At 41.9% G+C, this 20956-nt stretch overlaps 1 protein-coding gene across 11 annotated transcripts in view; it reads right to left on the reverse strand.

Moving 5' to 3' along the window:
- Window positions 1–20956, reverse strand: part of ABLIM2 (actin binding LIM protein family member 2) — a 211972-nt gene that overhangs the window by 160660 nt on the left and 30356 nt on the right. Inside the window, exon 1 of one of the 11 annotated variants that reach the window (XM_039540942.1) lies at window positions 510–659. The exons of the other annotated variants lie outside the window; for them this stretch is intronic. Coding sequence (XP_039396876.1) covers window positions 510–525 — 16 coding nt within the window. The 5' untranslated portion in view covers window positions 526–659. Of the gene's footprint in view, window positions 1–509; window positions 660–20956 lie in introns of those variants that run through there. 11 annotated transcript variants of the gene reach the window in all.

Here is a 20956-nt window from a genome sequence, read left to right on the forward strand (position 1 = left end):
TACATTTATGATTAAATGAATGTCTTTAACATTCATCATTTCAGTTAATATGACCCTCTGCTAGTTTTCAACATAAATTGTGGATTTGTACATTTTTAGTGAGTTTGCACTGCATAAGGAAACTGAACAACACTCCCCAATGTAGCTGCATAAAGCACAACACTTTTTGTCAGTAGGATTTAATATGAGATTTAAAAACAACTAATAAATTAAATAAAGCCATGGAGTTTTAAATATCACCCATTCAACTACCAACATGAAACTCAGTTCTAACAGAGTGACTGTCATGCTAATTTGTAACTCAGTATTTTTCCAATTAACAAGAGTATTTAGCACAACTTAAAATAAAGCAGTTCACATTTAACCATCCTTCTGTACTCTGCAACACTTACATGCAATAGTACATTCTGATGACAATACACTTAACGATTTAATCACAGAAAATTCCAAATGAGAGGAGAGTCATTTCTTGTGTAAATCCCCCCAAATGTGGAGTCGTCACACTGTACCTGTATCCTCCGGCATTCCAGCATTAATTCAGTCGGTGACACAAGAAATACTGCCAGACATATCACCACTCCAAGTACCTACAATCTGCAAGGAGCACAGTTGAAGCACTTGTTGAACAAGTGAATTTGAAGAGTACTTTAACAGATGAGTGAAACTGCAGCAGCACTCTGCCACTGGAGCGCCTTCCTGAGAGAAATGTGGCAAGGGTCATATGACTCTTGCAGCTCCCACACATAAACAGGATTATAGCCAAGAACTTACTGCCTAGTAAAAATAGAACTCTACAGAGGCCTCAAAATTCTCACATTCACAGGACATCCATCACTTACGAACAGGCCCAAATATATGTCGGCCTCAGTGTTGTTATCCTTTTTGACCCAAGCAGGTAGCCAAAAATTCAGGATCTAGTAGGTTGTTCCAGTTAGGAGGAGAAATTGGTGACAGTCAGGTATTTCTTTGATGCAGTTTTGCTTATTTACAAAGAATGTACAAAGTCCCACGTCTCTGAACACAGAAGGAATCAAAGAGCAGGAAACAGCTTCTTTTGCTCACAGCACCAAAAAATATACTTTTCCGCCTGAACCCCTGGCCCATACATCATGCTTTCAGCAGCTCCTTCAGGCTGTCTGCGTGACTCCCTGGCCCTCTGTGGTCTACCTTTTATCCACACCTACACACACCAACCCACCCTGATCCAAAACAATATGAAGCAAAGCCTCTCCGTCCACACAGTCCAAAACTCCTCAGTGCATTCACATAACCCTTTGTCTCAGGTGGGGGCTTGTGACTAACTTGTCCCTACAGTTAAGTTAACTGAAGAGTACATACACCCCCATTAAACTCAGCAAGGTTTTAACCTCACCACTAACAAGGTTTCACCCAACTCATGCAAACCATAGTCCTGCGTGTATCCATCAAGATCACTCTCTACAGCAGATAAAGAACAACAAGGATAATGAGCTCCTAGTAGAAAGAGAGGAGCAGAACACTTGGACTAAACCTCTAAACAACTTGAGTTTGGGGTTGGTTGTGTTTGTGAAATTGATGGCCACAAAGATAAATATGCGCTGTGGTTGTTGGCACCAATGGGAAACCTGCGAAACCTCTTCTGTTAGCCAGCATCCCTGCCTCTCTCAAACACGCACCCTAATGTACTCAGAGGGCTGGATACGCAACTAGCTCTTCAAGCGGTACTCCATGCCATTCCACTCCAGCAGGCTCTTTCAGGAGCTAGCTAGTATAAAAGGCTGGCTAGGGAAGCTGGTAGAATTCCCTTTTCTCTACCCACACATCAGACACCCTTACTCATGACGAGCAGTACCTTACTTCATGAGTGGTTCCTTTGAAATCAACGGAGCTGCTAGCGCAGTAACTACCGAATATTAGCAAGATGGCGGCACCTTGCCATAAAGGTTGCTTTTTCTTTATAATTTCTAGAATTCCAGAGGGAGGTTGTGTTAAAAAATCATCTGGCAGCCAGAAAATTATAATAGTGTGTGTGAAATAGTACTATAGAAATTGTATTTTTCAATTCACCTCATACAAGTACTGTAGTGCTATCTCTTTATCGTGAAAGTGTTACTTACAAATGTAGATTTTTTTGGTTACATAACTGCACTCAAAAACAAGCCAGTGTAAAACTTTGGGGCCTACAAATCTGTTCAGTTCTATTTTTTGTTCAGCCAATTGCCAAGGCAAAAGAGTTTGTTTACATTTACGGGAGATACTGCTTCCTGCTTCTTATTTACAATATCACCTGAAAGTGAGAACAGGCATTCAAAGGACACCGTTGTAGCCAGCTTTGCAAGATATTTACATGTCAGATGCACTAAAGATTCATATGTCCCTTCATGCTTCAAACACCGCTCCAGAAGACATGGGTCCATGCTGATGATGGGTTCTGCTTGATAACGATCCAAGGCAGAGCGGACCGACGCATGTTCATTTTCATCATCTGAGTCAGATGCCACCAGCAGAAGGCTGATTTTCTTTTTTGTCTATTTTTAGAAATCTCACATGGGTACCTTCTTTGCGTTTTGTCAAATCTGATGTGAAAGTGTTCTTAAAACAAACATGTGCTGGGTCATCATCTGAGACTGCTATAACATGAAATATATGGCAGAAGGCAGGAGACATACAATTCTCCCCCAAGGAGTTCAGTTACAAATTTAATTAACACATTATTATAATGCATGGAAGCGTGTCCTCTGGAATGGTGGCTGAAGCATGAAGGGGCACACAAATGTTTAGCATAGCTGGCACGTAAATATCGTTCAACGCTGGCTACAAAAGTGCCATGCGAACGCCTGTTCTCACTTTCAGGTGACACTGTAAATAAGAAGCGAGCAGCAGTATCTCCTGTAAATGTAAACAAATGTTTGTGTCTTGGCGATTGGCTGAACAAGAAATAGGACTGAATGGAACTGTAGGCCCTAAAGTTTTACATTGGCTTGTTTTTGAGTGCAGTTATGTAACAAAAAAAAAATCTACATTTGTAAGTTACACTTGCAGGATAGAGATTTCACTACAGTACTTGTATGAGGTGAAGTGAAAAATACTATTTCTTTTGTTTCATTTTTACAGTGAAAATATTTGTAATAAAAAATAACAACATAAAGTGAGCCCTGTACACTTGGTATTCTGTGTTGTACTAGAAATCAATATATTTGAAAATGTAGAAAAACATCAAAAATATTTAATAAAGTTCAATTGATATTCTATCGTTTAACAGCGCAATTATTCATGATTCAATTTTTAATTGTGATTTATTTTTTTAGTTAATCTTGTGAGTTAACCACAATTAATTGACATTAAATATATGCCATTATTATGTAAGTCAATCTGTCTTGGTAAGTTTCTAGATATTATTATATCAATGAATGAATGAATGAATGAATGAATGAATGAATGGTTATGACAACATAATTAAAACTGGGGTGAGGGGCTTTTAAAAAAAAACAAAAAACCTAAAAACAAAACACACTTCCCCTCCATCTTTCAAATATACACAGTACCTACTTAATTATGATTAACCATTGGGAACAATATACCAATGGTCGTGGTGGATTCTTCATCACTGACAATTTTAAAATCAAGATTGGATGTTATTCTTAAAAACATGCTCTAGTTCAAACAAAAATTAATTCAGGGAAATCCTAAAACCGCAAATATAGGAGGTCAGACAAGATTATCCCAGTGGTCCCTTCTGGTCTTTTAATCTAGGAATGTGTGATCAAGACAAAGGACATTTCTTGAGGTCCTGGTAGGAACAGCTGATAGTTCTTAGATACTACAGAAATCCCAGTGTACTAGATGGAAATGAATAATTCTAACAAAGGGAGAAGCCCCTAGAAAATGTTTCCCTTTGATATATTAGTTATAGAAAATATCCATGATTTCATCAGTTATTAATAGAAACACAGTAAAGCATATTGCTTTGTTAGTCCAGTACTGACTGCAGGGAATAGAACAACATAATTATAGAAGATTAGAGTTGGAAGAGGTCTCAGGAGGTCATCTAGTCTAACCCCCTGCTCAAAGCAGAAACAACCCCAACTAAATCATCCCAGCCAGGGCTTTGTCAAGCCGGGCCTTAAAAACCTCCAAGGATGGAGATTACATCACCTCCCTAGGTAACCCATTCCAGTGCTTTGCTGCCCTCCTAGTGAAATAGTTTTTCCTAATATCCAACCTAGACCTCCCACATTGCAACTTGACCATTGCTTCTTGTTCTGTCATCTGCCACCATTGAAAATAGTCTAGCTCCATCCTCCTTGGAACCCTCCTTCAGGTAGTTGAAGGCTGATATCAAATCCCTTCTCACTCATTTCTTCTGCAGACTAAATAAAACCAATTCCCACATCCTCTCCTCATAAGTCACGTGCCCCGGACCCCTAATCATTTTTGCTGCCCTCCGTTGGACTCTCTCCAATTTGTTCACATCCTTTCTGTAGTGAGGGGACCAAAACTGGACGCAATACTCCAGATGTGGCCTCACCTGTGCCGAATAGAGGGGAATAATCACTTCCCTCGAGCTGCTGGCAATGGTCCTACTAATGCAGCCCAATATGCTGTTGACCTTCTTGGCAACAAGGGCACACTGTTGACTCATGTCCAGCTTCTTGTTCACTGTAATCCCCAGGTCCTTTTCTGCAGAACTACTGCTTAGCCAGTCGGTCCCCAGCTTGTAGCAGTGCATGGGATTCTTCCATCTTAAGATCAGGACTCTGCACTTGTCCTTATTGAACCTCATCAGATTTCTTGTGGCCCAATCCTCCAATTTGTCTAGGTCACTGCGGACCCTATCCTTACCCTCCAGTGTATCTACCTCTTACCCCAGCCGTGTCATCCGCCAACTTGCTGAGGGTGCAATCCATCCCATCATCCAGATCATTAATGAAAATGCTGAACAAAACTGGCCCCAGGACTGACCCCTGGGGCACGCTGCTTGATACCGGCTGCCAACTAGACATCGAGCCATTGATCACTACCCGTTGAGCCTGATGATCGAGACAGCTTTCTATCCACTTTATAGTCCATTAATCCAATCCATACTTTTTTTAACTTGCTGGAAAGAACACTCTGGGAGACGGTATCAAAAGCTTTGCTAAAGTCAAGATATGTCATGTCCATTGCTTTCCCCATATCCACAGAGCCAATCAGGTTGGTCAGGCATGACCTGCCCTTGGTGAATCCACGATGACTGTTCCTGATCTCCTTCCTCTCCTCCAAGTGTTCCAAGTGGATTCCTTGAGGACCTGCTCCATGATTTTTCTGGGGACTGAGGTGAGGCTAATCGGTCTGTAGTTCCCCAGATTCTCCTTCTTCCCTTTTATAAAGATGGGCACTATATTTGCCTTTTTCCAATCATTTGGGACCTCCACCAATTACCATGAGTTTTCAAAGATAATAGCTAATGGCTCTGCAATCATATCAGCCAACACCCTCAGCACCCTAGGATGCATTGCATCTGGCCCCATGGACTTCTGCATGTCCAGTTTTCTGAATAGTCCTTAACCTATTCTTTCACCACTGAGGGCTGCTCACCTCCTCCCCATACCATGCTGCCCAGTGCAGCAGTCTGGGAACTGACCTTGTCTGTGAAGACCAAGGCAAAAAAAGCATTGAGTACTTCAGCTTTTTCCACATCATTTGTCAGTATGTTGCCTTCCTCATTCAGTAAGGGTCCCCCACTTTCCCTGACCACCTTCTTGTTACCTTCACATCCCTTGCGAGCTGCAACTCCAAGTGCACCTGATTACACCGCTGCATGCTCAAGCAATATTTTTATACTCCTCCTTAGTCATCTGTCCAAGTTTCCACTTCTTGTAAGCTTCCTTTTATAATAATGACAAAAAGTCTTGCTGTAAAACAATCTCTCAGTGGTGAACACTTCAGTAAACTGAAACAAGACTGACCTGTCATCTGTAACTTGAGGTAGTCTCTGACTAACAATGGGCTGAAACCAGAACAGCAGACCAAAAATCCCACCTCCTACCCCGAACTTTGAGGTGTTCAAAATCCAGATTCAGGTCCAGATCAGAATGCTGTAGCTTGAGACCACTTCTGCTTCTGACTGACAGTAAGTAACTGAACTCTCTGCCAGAAACAGCTGAATGACATTTATAATTTACCTCATCTCTTTGGTTTTAGAATTATTCAATTTCTAAACTATAATTTATATTTCTATACACACTAGCAGGTAGCAAATGCAACTGATGTCATTGACTTAAAAATTCTAAGGCAGTATGACTTTATTGTGTTAAATATTTATGTACTACCTACACTGGGCCATATCCTTCCTCTCATTACTCATATGAATAGTCCCTTTGAAGTCACTGACAGACACTCTGGCTGGCACTGCAGGTGGTTCCAGAATTTGGCCCATTCAGTTTTCCCTAAGGTACTTTCAGTTTGGCAGAAATGCAGAAAGCACTTTGCTAAACAGCAACACTCAGAAGAAACAAAAATTAATAGGCAGAAAATGTGCATGAGCTTTCGAAAAAAAAATCACAGATCTTCCCCTGCTGTCAGTTTCATTCTCTATCAGAAGTCTGAACTATAAGTAAATAACCTATATTTAGCTATTATACTACTTATAGTGCAGTCAAATAATGAACTAATTTGTATTTACAATTCTACGTACAGCATTTGATGTATATAATCTTGGATCCTCCCCAGCAATCTCACAGTGTGGCTCTGCAAAGGCAAATCATACTTCAAGAGCTTTAGGGCTGTCACTGCTGTTTCAGTAAAGCAATGCCAGAGAAGTTATCACTCTCCATGAGCATAGCTGTGGAGGATGTGCCACTGACTCAGCTGAGCTTGATAGGAAAAAACAGTGCCAATGATACAACCAAGAAAGTTCTTCAAGACACAGTGACAACATTCCTGCATTTGAGCAAGCAGTCCGGGTTATGGACTTAGACTGATTTCACTCATTAAAAAGACTTTTTCAAACCAACCAAACTAGACACTTTCAATATCCTGACATTCAAAATGATAGCAATTTACAGGTATGATGAAAACCTGCCATATAATCAACACTGCAGAAAAGGACGATCAACTCCATTCATTTTCTAATTTGCAGTCAAGTCCAGGGCACTGCAGTAATGGCCTCACTGTATCCCTTACCCATCTTCGTTGCAGGATCCACTTAACCAAGGTTACATTGCTTAGTTCATTGCCTTTATTTTCTTTTTTGCAAAAGTATCAGTAGATAGTATAGCAATGAATTTAGGACACTGAAATGCAATTGACTGATGGGAATTCCTTATCATGGCAACAGTGGTTTTAAATGATGTAGTTGTTTTTTAAACCTGTTCTGAAATAAATTCTGGGGTGAAAGTGAGCCGGTACGGCATATCAGTAAGAAGCCGGTACTGACCCATATGCAGCCCATGTTAAAGCGCTGCCCCTTTTGTCTCCCCTGTCCATACCAGCAGGGCCACTGACGGGAGTGGGGAAGGAGAAGGGGTACCAATGTTAAAGCGCTACCACAGCAAAGGACCCTCCTTAAAGCGCTGCCGCACTTTAACGTTGCTGCCTCTTCTCCACCCCCGTTGGCGGCTCTACCGGTAGAGACCCTACCGGCAGGGCCGCCGACAGGTCAGGCAAAAGGGGTAACGACGTTAAAGCTCTGCCGCAGCACTTTAACATCGTTGCCCCTCCCCCCCCGGCCACCAATGGGGGGAAGCGCGGGGGGGACAAAAGGGCTGCTGCCCCAGGGCCGGCGATTTAAAAGGGCCCCGGGCTTCTTTTAAATCATCGCCAGAGCCCCAGGTGGCAGGGGCCAGGCAGCGCGGATGGGCTGACTGGGGGAGGCTGACCCCCTGCCCCGCCCCTTCTGCCCAAGGCCCCGCCCCTTCCAGGGGCCAGAGCCAGCCCCCATACTGGTTAGAATTTATTATTACTTTCACCCCTGAACAAATGATATCTTTCACCACATGCAATTCCCCATCTCAACAAAAATGGGTAATAATTAAGGTTTCAAAATACTGTATAACGTAACCCTGTGTTCACATGTTCAGGGCTTTCTGCAATATCCATTTGTGAAGTGAAGTTTTCCATGCTTGGCCCCAGCTTAGGGTTTTGGGTTTTTTTTTTGCACTAAAGCAAACTTCCTTTGTCACTTGAGCTGGGAGAGAGCGAAACAAGTAAGCTTGTTTTCCCCACAGTAAAAAAAATAAAAGAAATTCTATCAGGTATTTTTAAACAGAACTAAATAATACTGTCTCTGCAATAAATAGCCCCATGTAATCTTATGCAGGAGGCTGTGTCTTTTTAGGCAGCTGAGTCTGTGCAGCCATGGATTTCATGAGCTTTCTTAGGTCTCCAGCCTATTCAAAACTGGTGTGTATACGCCTTTTACAGCACACAGATGTGGCAGAGTCCCTCCCACCAGACACAGCTACTTCTCCCACAGATCTTGATGGTGCCTTTCACAGAGCCTAAGCTCTGGGTGAATTTCACCCTGAATCAGCTGGAGAACACACTGAAGCTGTATTTATTAGGTGTTTCTCTCTGTGCTCCTTAAGTTATTTCTCTCCATATTCACTGCACTACTTCAGATTCACTATTATTTAGAGTTTTGCGTCCCTTGTTCTTTTCTTGCATTAAAGATAATCTGACACAAATAAATTATTAACAGAAGTGTCATAGGCCTGCCTGCGTGTGTGTGTGTGCACACATGTGAACATGCCCCATCCCTGACAAAAAAAAATAATCTTCATTTAAGAATTGCCAAGGATGGAAAATCCACCACACCCCATAGTGAATTATTCCATTCCTTAATTGCCTCCATTAATCTGAATTTGAGTAGCTTCAACTTCCACTCATTATATCTTGTTATACCTTTGTCTGCTAGACTGACAAGCCCTGTTTTATCAAAATATTGTTCCCCTTGTAGGTACTTATAGATTGTGACCAAATCACCCCTTCACCTTGTCTTTGTTAAACTAAACAGATTGAATTCCTGGAGTTTATTGCATGTTTTCTAATTCTTTAATCATTTTATGCTGGTTATTGTTCCCTTCTTCAATTTGATTTACTGGAATGTAAGATCTTTCCTCTTTAGTTATCGTCGTTACAGTAGCATTCAGACAGCCCATTCAGCAACTGTGGCCCCGTTATTCTAGACATGTGCACCTGCGGGAGACAGAAGGAGCTTACAAGATGGACAAATTGTGGTAGGGAAAACACAGCCACAGAGAGGGTAAGTGACTTGCCTAATGTCTCAGAATAGGTAAGTAGCAGAACCAGGAATACAATGCTGGTCTCCTGACTCCCAGTGACTTATCTATAAGACTATACTCTCTCTCTTGAGGGCATCAGACAAGGATCTTATTTCTTCTGGAGCTTAGACCCATTTGGTTATCTTACCATACTTGCAAGGTGTTGTTCAACCTTGCCAGTAAGCTTAGTCCTCAGGCATACAGGCTAAAAGCCCACCCATATGGACTGAATGTAAAAGTCTTGCAAGTCATATGTTAGGTCAAATAATAGTAACAATGTCCGCTGAAGACTAGGCCAAGAAAGTTTACATATGCAAGTCTGGTTACTAGCCATTCTAGAGTAGGTTGAAAATACCATAGCAGAACAATTAGACCCTGCCAAAAGCCAGTCTGCATAGAAGAGAGCACTCACGCTGAAGTGAAAAAAAAAATGCATCTGTGATTGTCCACACAGGTGAGCTCTGAAAATTCACTTTCAGAGAAGCATTCCTTATCATGTACATGCCAATGAAACACACATGGAAATAGTGTTAATTACAATTTGCATGCCAGAGTCATCTACAGAAACCTGACATCACCTGTGGCTTTTGCAATATGGGGGCCCAGTGTAAGTATACCATAGTTTGCATCATGATTTTATGAAGCAGAAGAGCTTAAAAACTGGACTCGATTGAGAGTTTCCTCTCTGCCCAGAGTAAGGGGCTGTGCTGACCCCAGAAGTAATTGTGATTCAGCAGGTCACAATTCCTTCCCTGATCCCCAGTTACTGTTGGGGAAAAAGGAGCCTACTGCAGTCCCCCAAAGGATGCCGTTTACCTTGCCCATCATATGGGCCCTGCTCTAGTGGCAAGGAGGGTGGATCCAGCCAAGATTCTGCAAACTCCCAACTCCCTTCCACTCACTTGCAGAGGGAAGTAAACAGAGAGGTGGGACGGTCCTCCACACTTGACCCAAGAAGGTCTTACTTGGCTGAGTGAAGGAGGAGACTCTAATGTCCTTTTACTCAGCTGAGTGGCTAAATAGGATAAGAGAACAACCTAGCTTAACAGTGATTCAGGTAGGAAGAAATGATAGGATGAAGTTACAGCCTTTAGAGAGCCTTTTATTATGATGCTACATACAGCAGATCAACAACCCTCACAAATGCACATGCTGCAAGGAGAAATTTGCTGAACTTATGAAACTGAGGATAGTCAGTACAAAAGAGGAAAGAGATTGGATCAAAGGAGACCTGGTCAAATGGGCTTATGGGCTGACAAACGCAATTTAGCGCAGAAAAACTGCCAAGTAATGAGGATAAGGGAAACAATTAACAAACGAGATTATTTCCTAAAAGGTCAGGCACTACAAGACACTAATCAGGGAAAGGATTTGACAGCAATAGCGGGAGAGAAACTAAACCCATCTGCTGAGGATCTGGCAGTTAATCAGCAAACCTAACAGGCTAGTGAGATGTAATGTATTAATGGAGGGCATAACAGAAGTGATTGTAATGGCACTGTTCAAAGAAATGGTGCAATAATATCTAGAATTCTGAGCTCAGTGTTTGTTGCCATTTTATAAGAGGGAAAGTGAAGAGACAGAGTAAGCACATCAGGGGTGGCAGGTATTTTGCCGCCCCAAGCACTGCAGGCGGGCTGCTCTCAGCGGCTTGCCAGCAGGAGGTCCCTGGTCCCGCGGATTCGGCGGCACGCCTGCGGGAGGTCCGCCAAAGCTGCAGGACCAGCGGACCCTCCACAGGCATGCCGACGAAGGCAACCTGCCTGCCGCCCTCGCAGCGACCAGCAGAGCGCCCCCCACAGCTTGCCGCCCCAAGCACGTGCTTGGCATGCTGGTGCCTGGAGCTGCCCCCGGAGCACATGGACCGTCAGCTGGGATGTTCAAAGTTCTACACAGTAAGCAAAGAATTTAGGAATCTGCATCCATTAAAAACCATTGTGACTTTGGCATGTATGTGATCATGAAGGGTGCAGAAAAAGTGGCAGGCTCTGTAAAAACAGTAAAACCATTTCAAGAATTTTCTTTGCATGGAGGGAAATTAATGTGCAGAATAGATGGCTAAAGGGTACAGTTCAAGAGGCAAATGTGATTATTTATAAAGAACTAGATGCTAGCTCTCCATTGGTCCACACACTTTAAAGTCAACTGGAGTTTTGCCTTTGAAAAAAAAAGTCAATGCCAAGTGATGGCCCTTAAATAGACAATAAAAAAAACAAGGTACCATCTAACTAATCAGATGGATTTCAATAAGCTTCAGAGCCTTCTTCTATCCTAGAATCTTACGTAGACATTCCTGTAATTCTGCTGTTTTGAGCTACCCAGGCCCCAAGAATATCAGAAGCTAGTAAGTACCAGATTCACAGACAAGAAGCATCTAATTGCATTGTCCCCCTCAATGGTTCTTTCTAGAAACTAATGTAAGAGAGCACACAAATCAATCAATAAATCAGGGAAATTGTGGATTAAGAGACCTGGTGACAAATGCAAAGTCAGGACACAGCACGTCGCTTGTTTTGCAAAACTTCTTTCGTTATAAAGGGATACAGCTGAAAAACAGCAGGCCAGATCCTCAGTTTGTATAAATGGAGCAATGGAGCAGCATTGATTTACACTAGCTGAAATGGCCAAGCATGTATATTGGGCCGACTCAAATCTGCTCCCATTGAAATCAATGGCAAAACTCTCATTGATGTAATGGGAGCAACTCCACACTCTAATACTTTTTAAAATATAAACCATTTCTGATCTCAGTAGTTGTATTTTCTTATTACTTTGCTACCAAATTTAAACTGTTCCCTATTTTGCTGTGGCTACTATTTTCCCTCAGCTCCATGTGAAGTGAAATAATGCCTATGGGCACACTCAAGTACCAAGAAACAAAATCTAGAAATATTTGTCCTCATAGCTGTTTAAATAAAGCTGTATTCCAGGCATATAAGCATGAGTTCCAAACAGACCAGTTTCTGGAATTATTAGCTCTCCCTTTTTAGGAACCGATTAGAAATAGAGGTAAACAGCATGATCTCTTTAAATTACTAATTGGTGTCTCCATGGAGGTCAAGGTGAACCTGAGATAATCAAAATATTAGAAAGATACTAATACCATCCAGTAATTTGTCTGTAAAAACCTATGTGAAAACCACACAAAGCCCCAAAGCTGCAGATTTACATTTGCAATGTGTCTTAATATAGCAAATGCTAACAATGCAAACCACATAGAAATGCGGAGTCTAATAACTCCTTTCCATGGCAAAAGTACAAAAGTTACATAACAGGAGTGCCAGGATAAAGGTGTGGAAATGCTGACTCACTCTCCCCTCAGTGGTCTTGTGGAAGGAGGTGGTCATGGCATGGAACTAGCTTGAGGGATTTGGGAACTGTGACCCAATTTTGTAGATTACTGGTTATCTGCATATCTGTCCTAAGACCTGTAGCTCCTAGCAGCACAGCTGACTTGGCGGTCACACTGCTCTTTAGCGGCACAGTGAGTACACTAAGCTATGCACAGAGAGAGCGGTAGACGCCATGGAGCAGAAATTAATGGGGCCTTAAATCGTGGTGGGGACATGGTGCCTGGATGGCTTTCACCTCACCTCAGCCTCTCCATGAAAATATCCTTTGCTCATGTGGAGGACTGATTCCAGCTTGGGGAAAGAGGGCTGTGTGCCTCATTTCTCTTTCCTCTGATCTTCAATCCTGGCCCTGTTTTCATGCTAGTTATGTGTATTTGCTCCCATCTGTCTTGCTGAATGGAGGTCAAACAACAGGCGGGGGCGGGGGGGACGGACACATTCCCTGGCTAGGAAGCGAACAAACATTTAGAGCCAGGGGAAAAAAAAATAATTTAGAGGGAATTTCCATGGCTAAGCTCTTCATCCTCTCCCAGCTGGAAACAAAACAATAATAATGCCTATGTGTTATAGTAACTCCAAAAGCAAAAGAGAAATAAAATCAAGTAGACAGAATGTTTTTATACTGCTAGCTAAATCATGATGAATTGCCTCAATCACTATTTAAACATTTGCTAAGCTGCCACTAAACCTGTATAAAAATGTCAGATCTATGCTGCACCAGCAGGCACTACAAACATTAATCTCATCTTCCAAAAGCGTGTGCCCTATTTGCAGTGTGCCCTGTTTGCAGTGAAAAAGTTGGGGTGGGGGGGAAAATCAAGAATGTGGGTCTGATCTTTTCCTAGGTTTTATTTCTGTGTTTAATTCTGACATAAATGAAGGGATTAACCATTGTTTTGTTGCAGTTACCTAGTCACTTCAATTGCTTGCTTGTCTTGGACTTGCAAACATGTTGGAGCTAAACTTAGCCTTGCGATAAGTGGGTACAAATTAATTTATTTCAATTAAATTGTGACTGCATACAGCAGGGAGCAATACGCTCTTATAATTTTATTATATACTTACAAATGAAGCTACTGTTTATCCCTATAGAACACATCAGCACATAGTTTTCATTTTCACATACAGGCTAAACAATTTCAGTAATCAACAGTCCTTCAAAAGTACTTTCATCAGAGTAATGTGTAATATTCACATAAGCATCAGTCCTGAACCTGGAACTCCCGTGCTACTTTTTGCACATCTTCGTAACTAAAACCTCCATTTATCTGCAGCAGATACATTTTCAAACTGCCCAGACAGAAAATTCTTTGAACAGGTGGGAAAGAATTTTGCTCTGTTCGCTTTGCAATCTGACATCCTCTTCAAAAGCTGACTCAATTTCAGGTCAGACCAGAATAACTCTAGACAGAAAGGAACTTCATATTAACCCTTAGCAGAAAGACCAGGAATAAGCAGACTTAGCCTAATAATAATTTGGATGATTCATAAACAAGATGCACACTATTTTTCACATATATGAGTGATTTTAATATGTGCTCCATTTCTGTCTGTTGCAGGATTAGATCAAAATCCTAGACCAAATTCCATATTATTGTAACTCTACTTATTTCAGTGCAATTAAAACAGAAATGAATTACTATTATACCTACTTTATCTGATTCACTGAAAAAATGTTTATGTGCATGATATATTTCAGGAAGAGAATTGATAAATGCTGTTCAGAAATAATATATTTTGCATTTTGTTCACCAGAAGGGAATACTGTAACATATGGTTGGTGGAGAGAGGAGCTGGTATTTGAGATAGTTTTATAAGACCAAATAAGTATTAAAAGAAAATAAAGGCCGAACACAAGGAAGGGTATTCTATTTTAGGGATCCTTCTTAAAAAAATCTAAATGGCATTTAGTTTCACTGAGACTGAATCTGATTAGCACTATCATTACAGGCAAAAAATACAGTGAACCTAACCTGTAAAGAAAGCCCAAGTGCCAGCCATTGCAGTGCTTTGTCTTTGAGAATGTTTTTTTCCACCCACAATATTTATATTACAATAGCACCCAGAGGGTTTCAGCTAACCAGAATTTCTTATGCTGCAGGTTGTTATTATCCTCTATACATGTTTTGATAGTCTGATATACATAGATCATATAGACAGATGAAGGTCATCTCTATTTTGTGTAAAGGGCAAGGAAGTTCCAGACTCCTTCATTCTGTGCCAGTTGCCAATAAGCCTACAGATCCAATTCAATATTTTGGTAGCAGTGTATTAAGCTAAAAATAATTTATGGCTGGGAAATGTGAGTGACTATTCCTTGACTTTTGTCCTACCAAGTCAGCTGGAATCAGCCCGCCTTTTCTTGCTCTCCATCTAAGAGCCTACCTTGACTGGGCCTTCTTAGGGTATGTTTACACTATGAAATTAGGTCAATTTTATAGAAGTCAATATTTAGAAATCGATTGGTGCTGCTCAATGGTGCTGCAAATACTGGTGGATCACAAGGGATGTTTCACTGACATCAACGTGGGATGGCCGGGAAAGGTGCGTGACGTTCCCATCTTTAGGAACTCTGAGCTGTTTGAATAGCTGCAAGAAGGGACTTACTTCCCAGACCAGAAAATTACTGTTGGGGATGTTGAAATGCCAATAGTTATCCTTGGAGACATTGCCCCCACCCCTCTGCATGGCTATTTAGGATGATCCCTTCACCCCTCCCCCCGCCGCATGGCTATTCTCAGGGATGATCCCTTTTAGCCAAGCGCAAACAGCCCAACATGAATGGGGTCCTTTTACTGTTCCCTTACAAAAATTCCCCTATTTCAACCAGGTGACCATGAATGATATCACTCTCCTGAGGTTAACACAGAAAGTTATAGACCGAATGTTGCTTGAATGCGACCAAAACCGAGGACCATTCGCTGATATGCTTTGTGCTGCAATGATTCCAGACTACTTGCTACTGGCTTGGCATGGTAAAGTGTCTTACTGTGGAGGATGAAATAAGGCAGCCTTCCCCAGAAACCTTCTGCAAAGGCTTTCAGAGTACCTCCAGGAAAGCTTCGTGGAGATGTCCCTGGAGGATTCCTGCTCCATCCCCAGACATGTTAACAGACTTTTCCAGTAGCTGTACTGGCCGCAAATGCATCCCAAGTCTTCAGGGCAAATCAAACATTAAACACTATTGCTTTTAAACCCTGTACTGTAGTTACAAATGTGCACTCACCAGAGGTGCCTTCTCCGCCTTCAAGGTCGGGAATCCCGCTTTGGGAGGGTATTGGCTCCAGGGTGATGAAAAGGTCTTGGCTGCCGGGGAGAACGGATTCACCGCTTGCCTGCTGCGCATTCTCCTCCTCCTCTTCTTCATCCACAAAATCCTCCTCCGTGTTGCGTGAGACTCCCCTCCTTGCAGGTGTCCACGGGTAGTAGTAGAATGCCATGCAGCTGATCATAGAAGCAGCATGTATGGGGCTCTGACCCGGAGAAACCGTTTGCCTCCTTTGTCATAGGCTACCTCCTTTGGTAGGCTTGCCTGAGCTCCTTGACTTTCACGTGGCACTGCTGTATGTCCCTGTTGTAGCCTCTCTCCACCATGCCCTGTGCGATTTTGGCATATATATTAGCATTTCTTCCTTTTGATTGGAGTTCTTCCTGCACAGATTCTTCTCCCCATACAGCAATCAGATCCAGCGTCTCCCGTTCGCTCCATGCTGGAGCATGTTTGGGATTCTGGGGGGACTGCATGGTCACCTGTGCTGCTGAGCTCGCTATACTGACCAAACAGGAAATGAAATTCAAAAGTTCCCGGGGCTTTTCCTGTGTACCTGGCTAGTGCATCGGAGTTGAAAGTGCTATCTAGAGAGATCACATTGGAGCACTCTGGGATAGCTCCCAGAGGCCAATAACGTCGATTAGCCTCCGTACTTCCAGGGCCGGCTCTACCATTTTTGCTGCCCGAACTGCCGAAACAAAAAAAAGCCTCTCGGACTGTGCCACCCTAATAATGGACAGAATGCCGCCCCAGGCAAGTGCTTCCTCCACTGGTGCCTGGAGCCAGCCCTGCGCACTACCCCAAATTTGACCTAGGAAGGTCAATTTTAGTGCTACTCCCCTCACCAGGGAGGAGTACAGACGTCGATTTTAAGAGTCCTTTAGGTCGACGGAATGGGGTTGCTTGTGTAGATGCATTCATTATAAAATCGACCTAACGCGGCTAAATTTGACCTATCCCTGTAGTGTAGACCAGGGCTTAGTTCAAGGAGCCAGTGTATGCAATTCCCTGCCTGAGCTTGTCTCAATGAATCCATTTATTTCTGGATTCGTGGCTGTCAGCAAGACTTTCCAATTCAAGTCCATCCTTCCTCAGCTATTTCAACCTTCCTTCTTCATTATTTTTTCACTGTTGGCATGAATGACTGATAAGTAAATATCAATCCGACAGTCAGGAGTTATCAGTCTTCTGTGCAAAGAATCCAGTCCTACAAGATGTGCTTCATAAAATTCAAAATTAAAATATGGCAAAATGCTTCCTCTCTATTTTGTGGTTCAATCTGACCACTAGGGACGCAGCCCCACATCTGGGGAAGTGTGAAGCCACATGACCCCAAAGTTAGTTCACCCAATGCTATACTCCTTTCCAGGGATGGAGTTCCTCCCTCTGAGCAGCCATGGCTCTGTCTCTTCCCTGCCCACTTTGGCATGCCATGTGCTACAAAAGGAAGCAACTGTGCCCGACTGCTTTGCAGGGGTGCAGGAGGGGAACTCCTTATATGCTACCCCCAAACCAGACTATGGACCCATGGAGCAGTAGGACACAATCTGGCCTTTAGATATTTCTAAGGTGTCCTGCTCATAAAAATCTCTCACAAAGGTATTGGTTTTAATAAGAATTAGCCACACTTTTTGATAGAGACAATAAACAAAAAGCATAGCAAGCTACACCACAGCAGCATGTTTCCAGTATTTATTTCTAAAATAGAAAGTAATCAAAGACAATTCTTCTCCCCATCCAAACATTCATAAAGTACATGGTGACTCAGATGCTAAATTCCATGCTCTGGCATCCTGTTTCTCTCCATTATTTAGAGTGACACTTTTGCTCTCACTGATTAAAAAGTGCTGCAATGGTTCTGCTTTGCAATGAATGAAATCAACATTCACTCTAGCCCAGGGAATTTTTCTGTACTGCTAAGCACTATCAATGACTCTATCTTGACTTTTTTTTTCTCATTAGTCTTATTGTAGGAAGAGATCTGAACTTCCAAAAGGTCATTTTGCTTTCTGTGCCTTTTAAAAACTTGGACATGGACCTAATCATTAAAAAGCTCTTTAAGAAAAGCACATTGTCTAACATTCAGTCAACAGCTCTAACTTACTATAAGAAGAGAATATTCAATTTCCTATTGAAAACACAACATCCTTTGAGGTCCTCTGAGATGTGGAAAATGATGGAATGTAATTAACTCATCAGCAACACTCCCAGGAAAAGTTCCCCTTGTAAAAGAGGAGAAAGAATACAAAACCCCTTTTGTGGATCACTGACTCCTATGAATCTAATTTTCCATCTCTTTTAACACGTCTTCCAATGCTGATCCCAGTGACTAAGGGTCTGATTCCACTGGCTTAAATAGGCTGGCAGGCCCTAATTCAGGTTTTGAAGCTGAATCCACTAAGCTGAACCCCAAGGCAGCTGGCTTTGTAAAATGCACCTTGTCACAATTACATCAGGGTGAAAAAAAACACTGTTGGTTGGAGGCAGTTTTGACTTTATGGACCTGAGGCTTGAGTTCACTAGATAATAATTCTTAACACTTATGGAGTGCTTTACTGTTTCAAAGTACTGTACAAACATTAACTAATTACCAGGAGTCCTGCCCTGACATCATCAAAGCTGCATCTGAGTTATCGAGGTGTGACAATAAAAATGGGTTTTCATTCTTTACCATAGGAGAATATGGGTTTCATACAAATATGATCACAAGTTGGACAAAGTTTTCAAATAATTTGGTCCATTTGACAGCCTGTGTGCAATTGTTCCCTACAGTTCTCTATTTTCTGTGCTATGTTTCAAAAGTCATCTGGGTTGAGGGTTTCATTATTTCCCATGTCAGACCATTCCACAATCTTACAGATCTCACTGTCACACTATTGTCAACTCTTATGATTTTTGTCATGATCTCATGATAATTGATGTTTTTCTTCAAGCCCCAGCTGCAGGAGTAACATGAATATATGAAAATCACAGGCTTTGTTAAAAATAAAGCTTCTAGTTCCCGTGGTTAGGAAAAAAAGCTTGAACATAATAGCATTAGTTTTAAACCATTATTACTGTTTCTAGGAGCCTGACTCATGATTTTTGAGTGCTTGGGTTGGCAATACAGCACTCAGAACATTTTCCCTGAAATTTAATGTATATTTTCCTTTAATAACCTGAACCCATTACTTCAGGCATTACGTCCCTGTACCAATTTATATAATTCTCTCCCTCCATGCTATATGTCAAGTATCTGTAGATAGTTATCATGTGCCTCTCTTAACTGTGCCTTAGCCAGACTATGTTTTGTCCTTTGAGACTATCTCTTCTCAATTCTACACACTGAAAACGTAAGTCTCTTACTATAGTTCGTGATCTGTGCCAGTATATCATCTGTGTTTCAGTAACATTGAAATCAATTGGATTGGGTAAAGTTAAATACCTGCATAGGTGTTTGCAGGCTCAGATTGTAATCTTTCTGGAGTAGGGATAGTGTCTACTTTTGTGGGTCTGTATGGCGGTTAATACACTTTTGCCTAAATACTACAGCCTACTATTGCTGTAGTACCACAGCACAGTAAACACAAAATACAACAGGGTAAATTATTTTCAAATAAGTCAAACATCTAGCTAAACCATTTTTAATGGAACTATGGTAAGTGTATCATATGCGTAGGATTCAAGAATGATTCTTGGACAAATTTAAAAATCATGTAGCAGGGTTATAACACGTTAGCCTTTTTAGACTCTTAATTCTAGAAATAAGCAAGGAAAAGGCTTTTGATAGACTGGGCTGGAGGTGTATCTTTTATACTTTGCAAAACTTTAGATTTGGATCCATATTTAGTTCCTGAATCCAATTCCTATATTCTCACTTAACCTTTCACATCACCACCAGCAATATGACTTCAGATACCGTCTGCCTATTCTAGACAAGGGTGGCCACTGACACCATTACTTTTTAATTTGGATCTTGAGCCTCCGGCAATAGCTATATGGGCTCATCAAGATAGCTGAGGCAAACAACTTGGTTCCAGGATGTATAAATTGATGTTATATGCAGACAATGCCCATTTTTGTATGTCCAACCAAGAAACCAGCAGCCCTCCTATCACTAATTCAAAAATTCAGAGCAATATCTGGTTACAAAATAAATTTGGAAAAATCAGAACTAGAGGAAATCTCCTGGTTTTCATGTAGGGGGCTTTTTTTCAAACGGACTTTCCAAAGGCAAACGGATGCAGTTAAGGACCTGGGTATAAAAGTTCCAAGACCCATTAACAAACCAGTGAAGATCAAATTAGATCCTGTACTCTCTCAAATAACTAGTGAAACATTTGCTCTCCCTTATTCTGTGGGGAAGGTTAATACAGTACAATAACAATTAATATGCTGCCTAGGCTCTTCTATATTCTAAGCGGCCTCCATCTGATTTTAAAAAAAATGACGTGGGAACCTGGTCAATGTCCATGAGGATCACTTAAACTCCAACCACACAGAGCCAAAGGGGCTTTGGGTTCCCAAACCTACACAATTACTATTACACTTTTATCATATCACAGTTATCAAACTGGCTCCAGCATGCTAACACCCTTACGTCCACATGGTGGAAAATGTATGGGTATTAATAAATCCAATTCCCACTATAGGTCTCCTTGGGATTTCATTTTGTCTAATAGAGAAAAACAAGGTGTCTATGCTGGTGGCTGTGTGAGGGGTCTGGACTATTCTAGCTAATAGGTACCAATTTCTTCTTCAGCCTCATGCAAAAGCACCTAGCTGGGGCAATCCAGACTTGCAAATTGTGAAAAAAACTAATTTGGAAGGCCTGACTGAGATGGGGCATCCTATGGATTTCTCAATTAGTCAAGGATGAGGGTTTTGCCTCTTTTCTAACACTAAAACAATGGCAGTACTTACAACTAAAACACCTACTAACATACCAGTTTGGTCCAGATGTCCTAAGATTGCCAGAGGTGGCCCGTCAGGGCTTTGGATCTGACCCATGGGATTGCCACCCCCGTGGCGCTGCAGGCCCCGTGCTGCTCCCGGAAGCAGCCATCACCACATCCCTGCAGCCCCGGGGGTGGGGTGAGGGAGCATAGGGC

The sequence above is a fragment of the Mauremys reevesii genome, linkage group 5 (genome assembly GCF_016161935.1).
Source record: "Mauremys reevesii isolate NIE-2019 linkage group 5, ASM1616193v1, whole genome shotgun sequence".
Lineage (NCBI taxonomy): Eukaryota > Metazoa > Chordata > Testudines > Geoemydidae > Mauremys > Mauremys reevesii.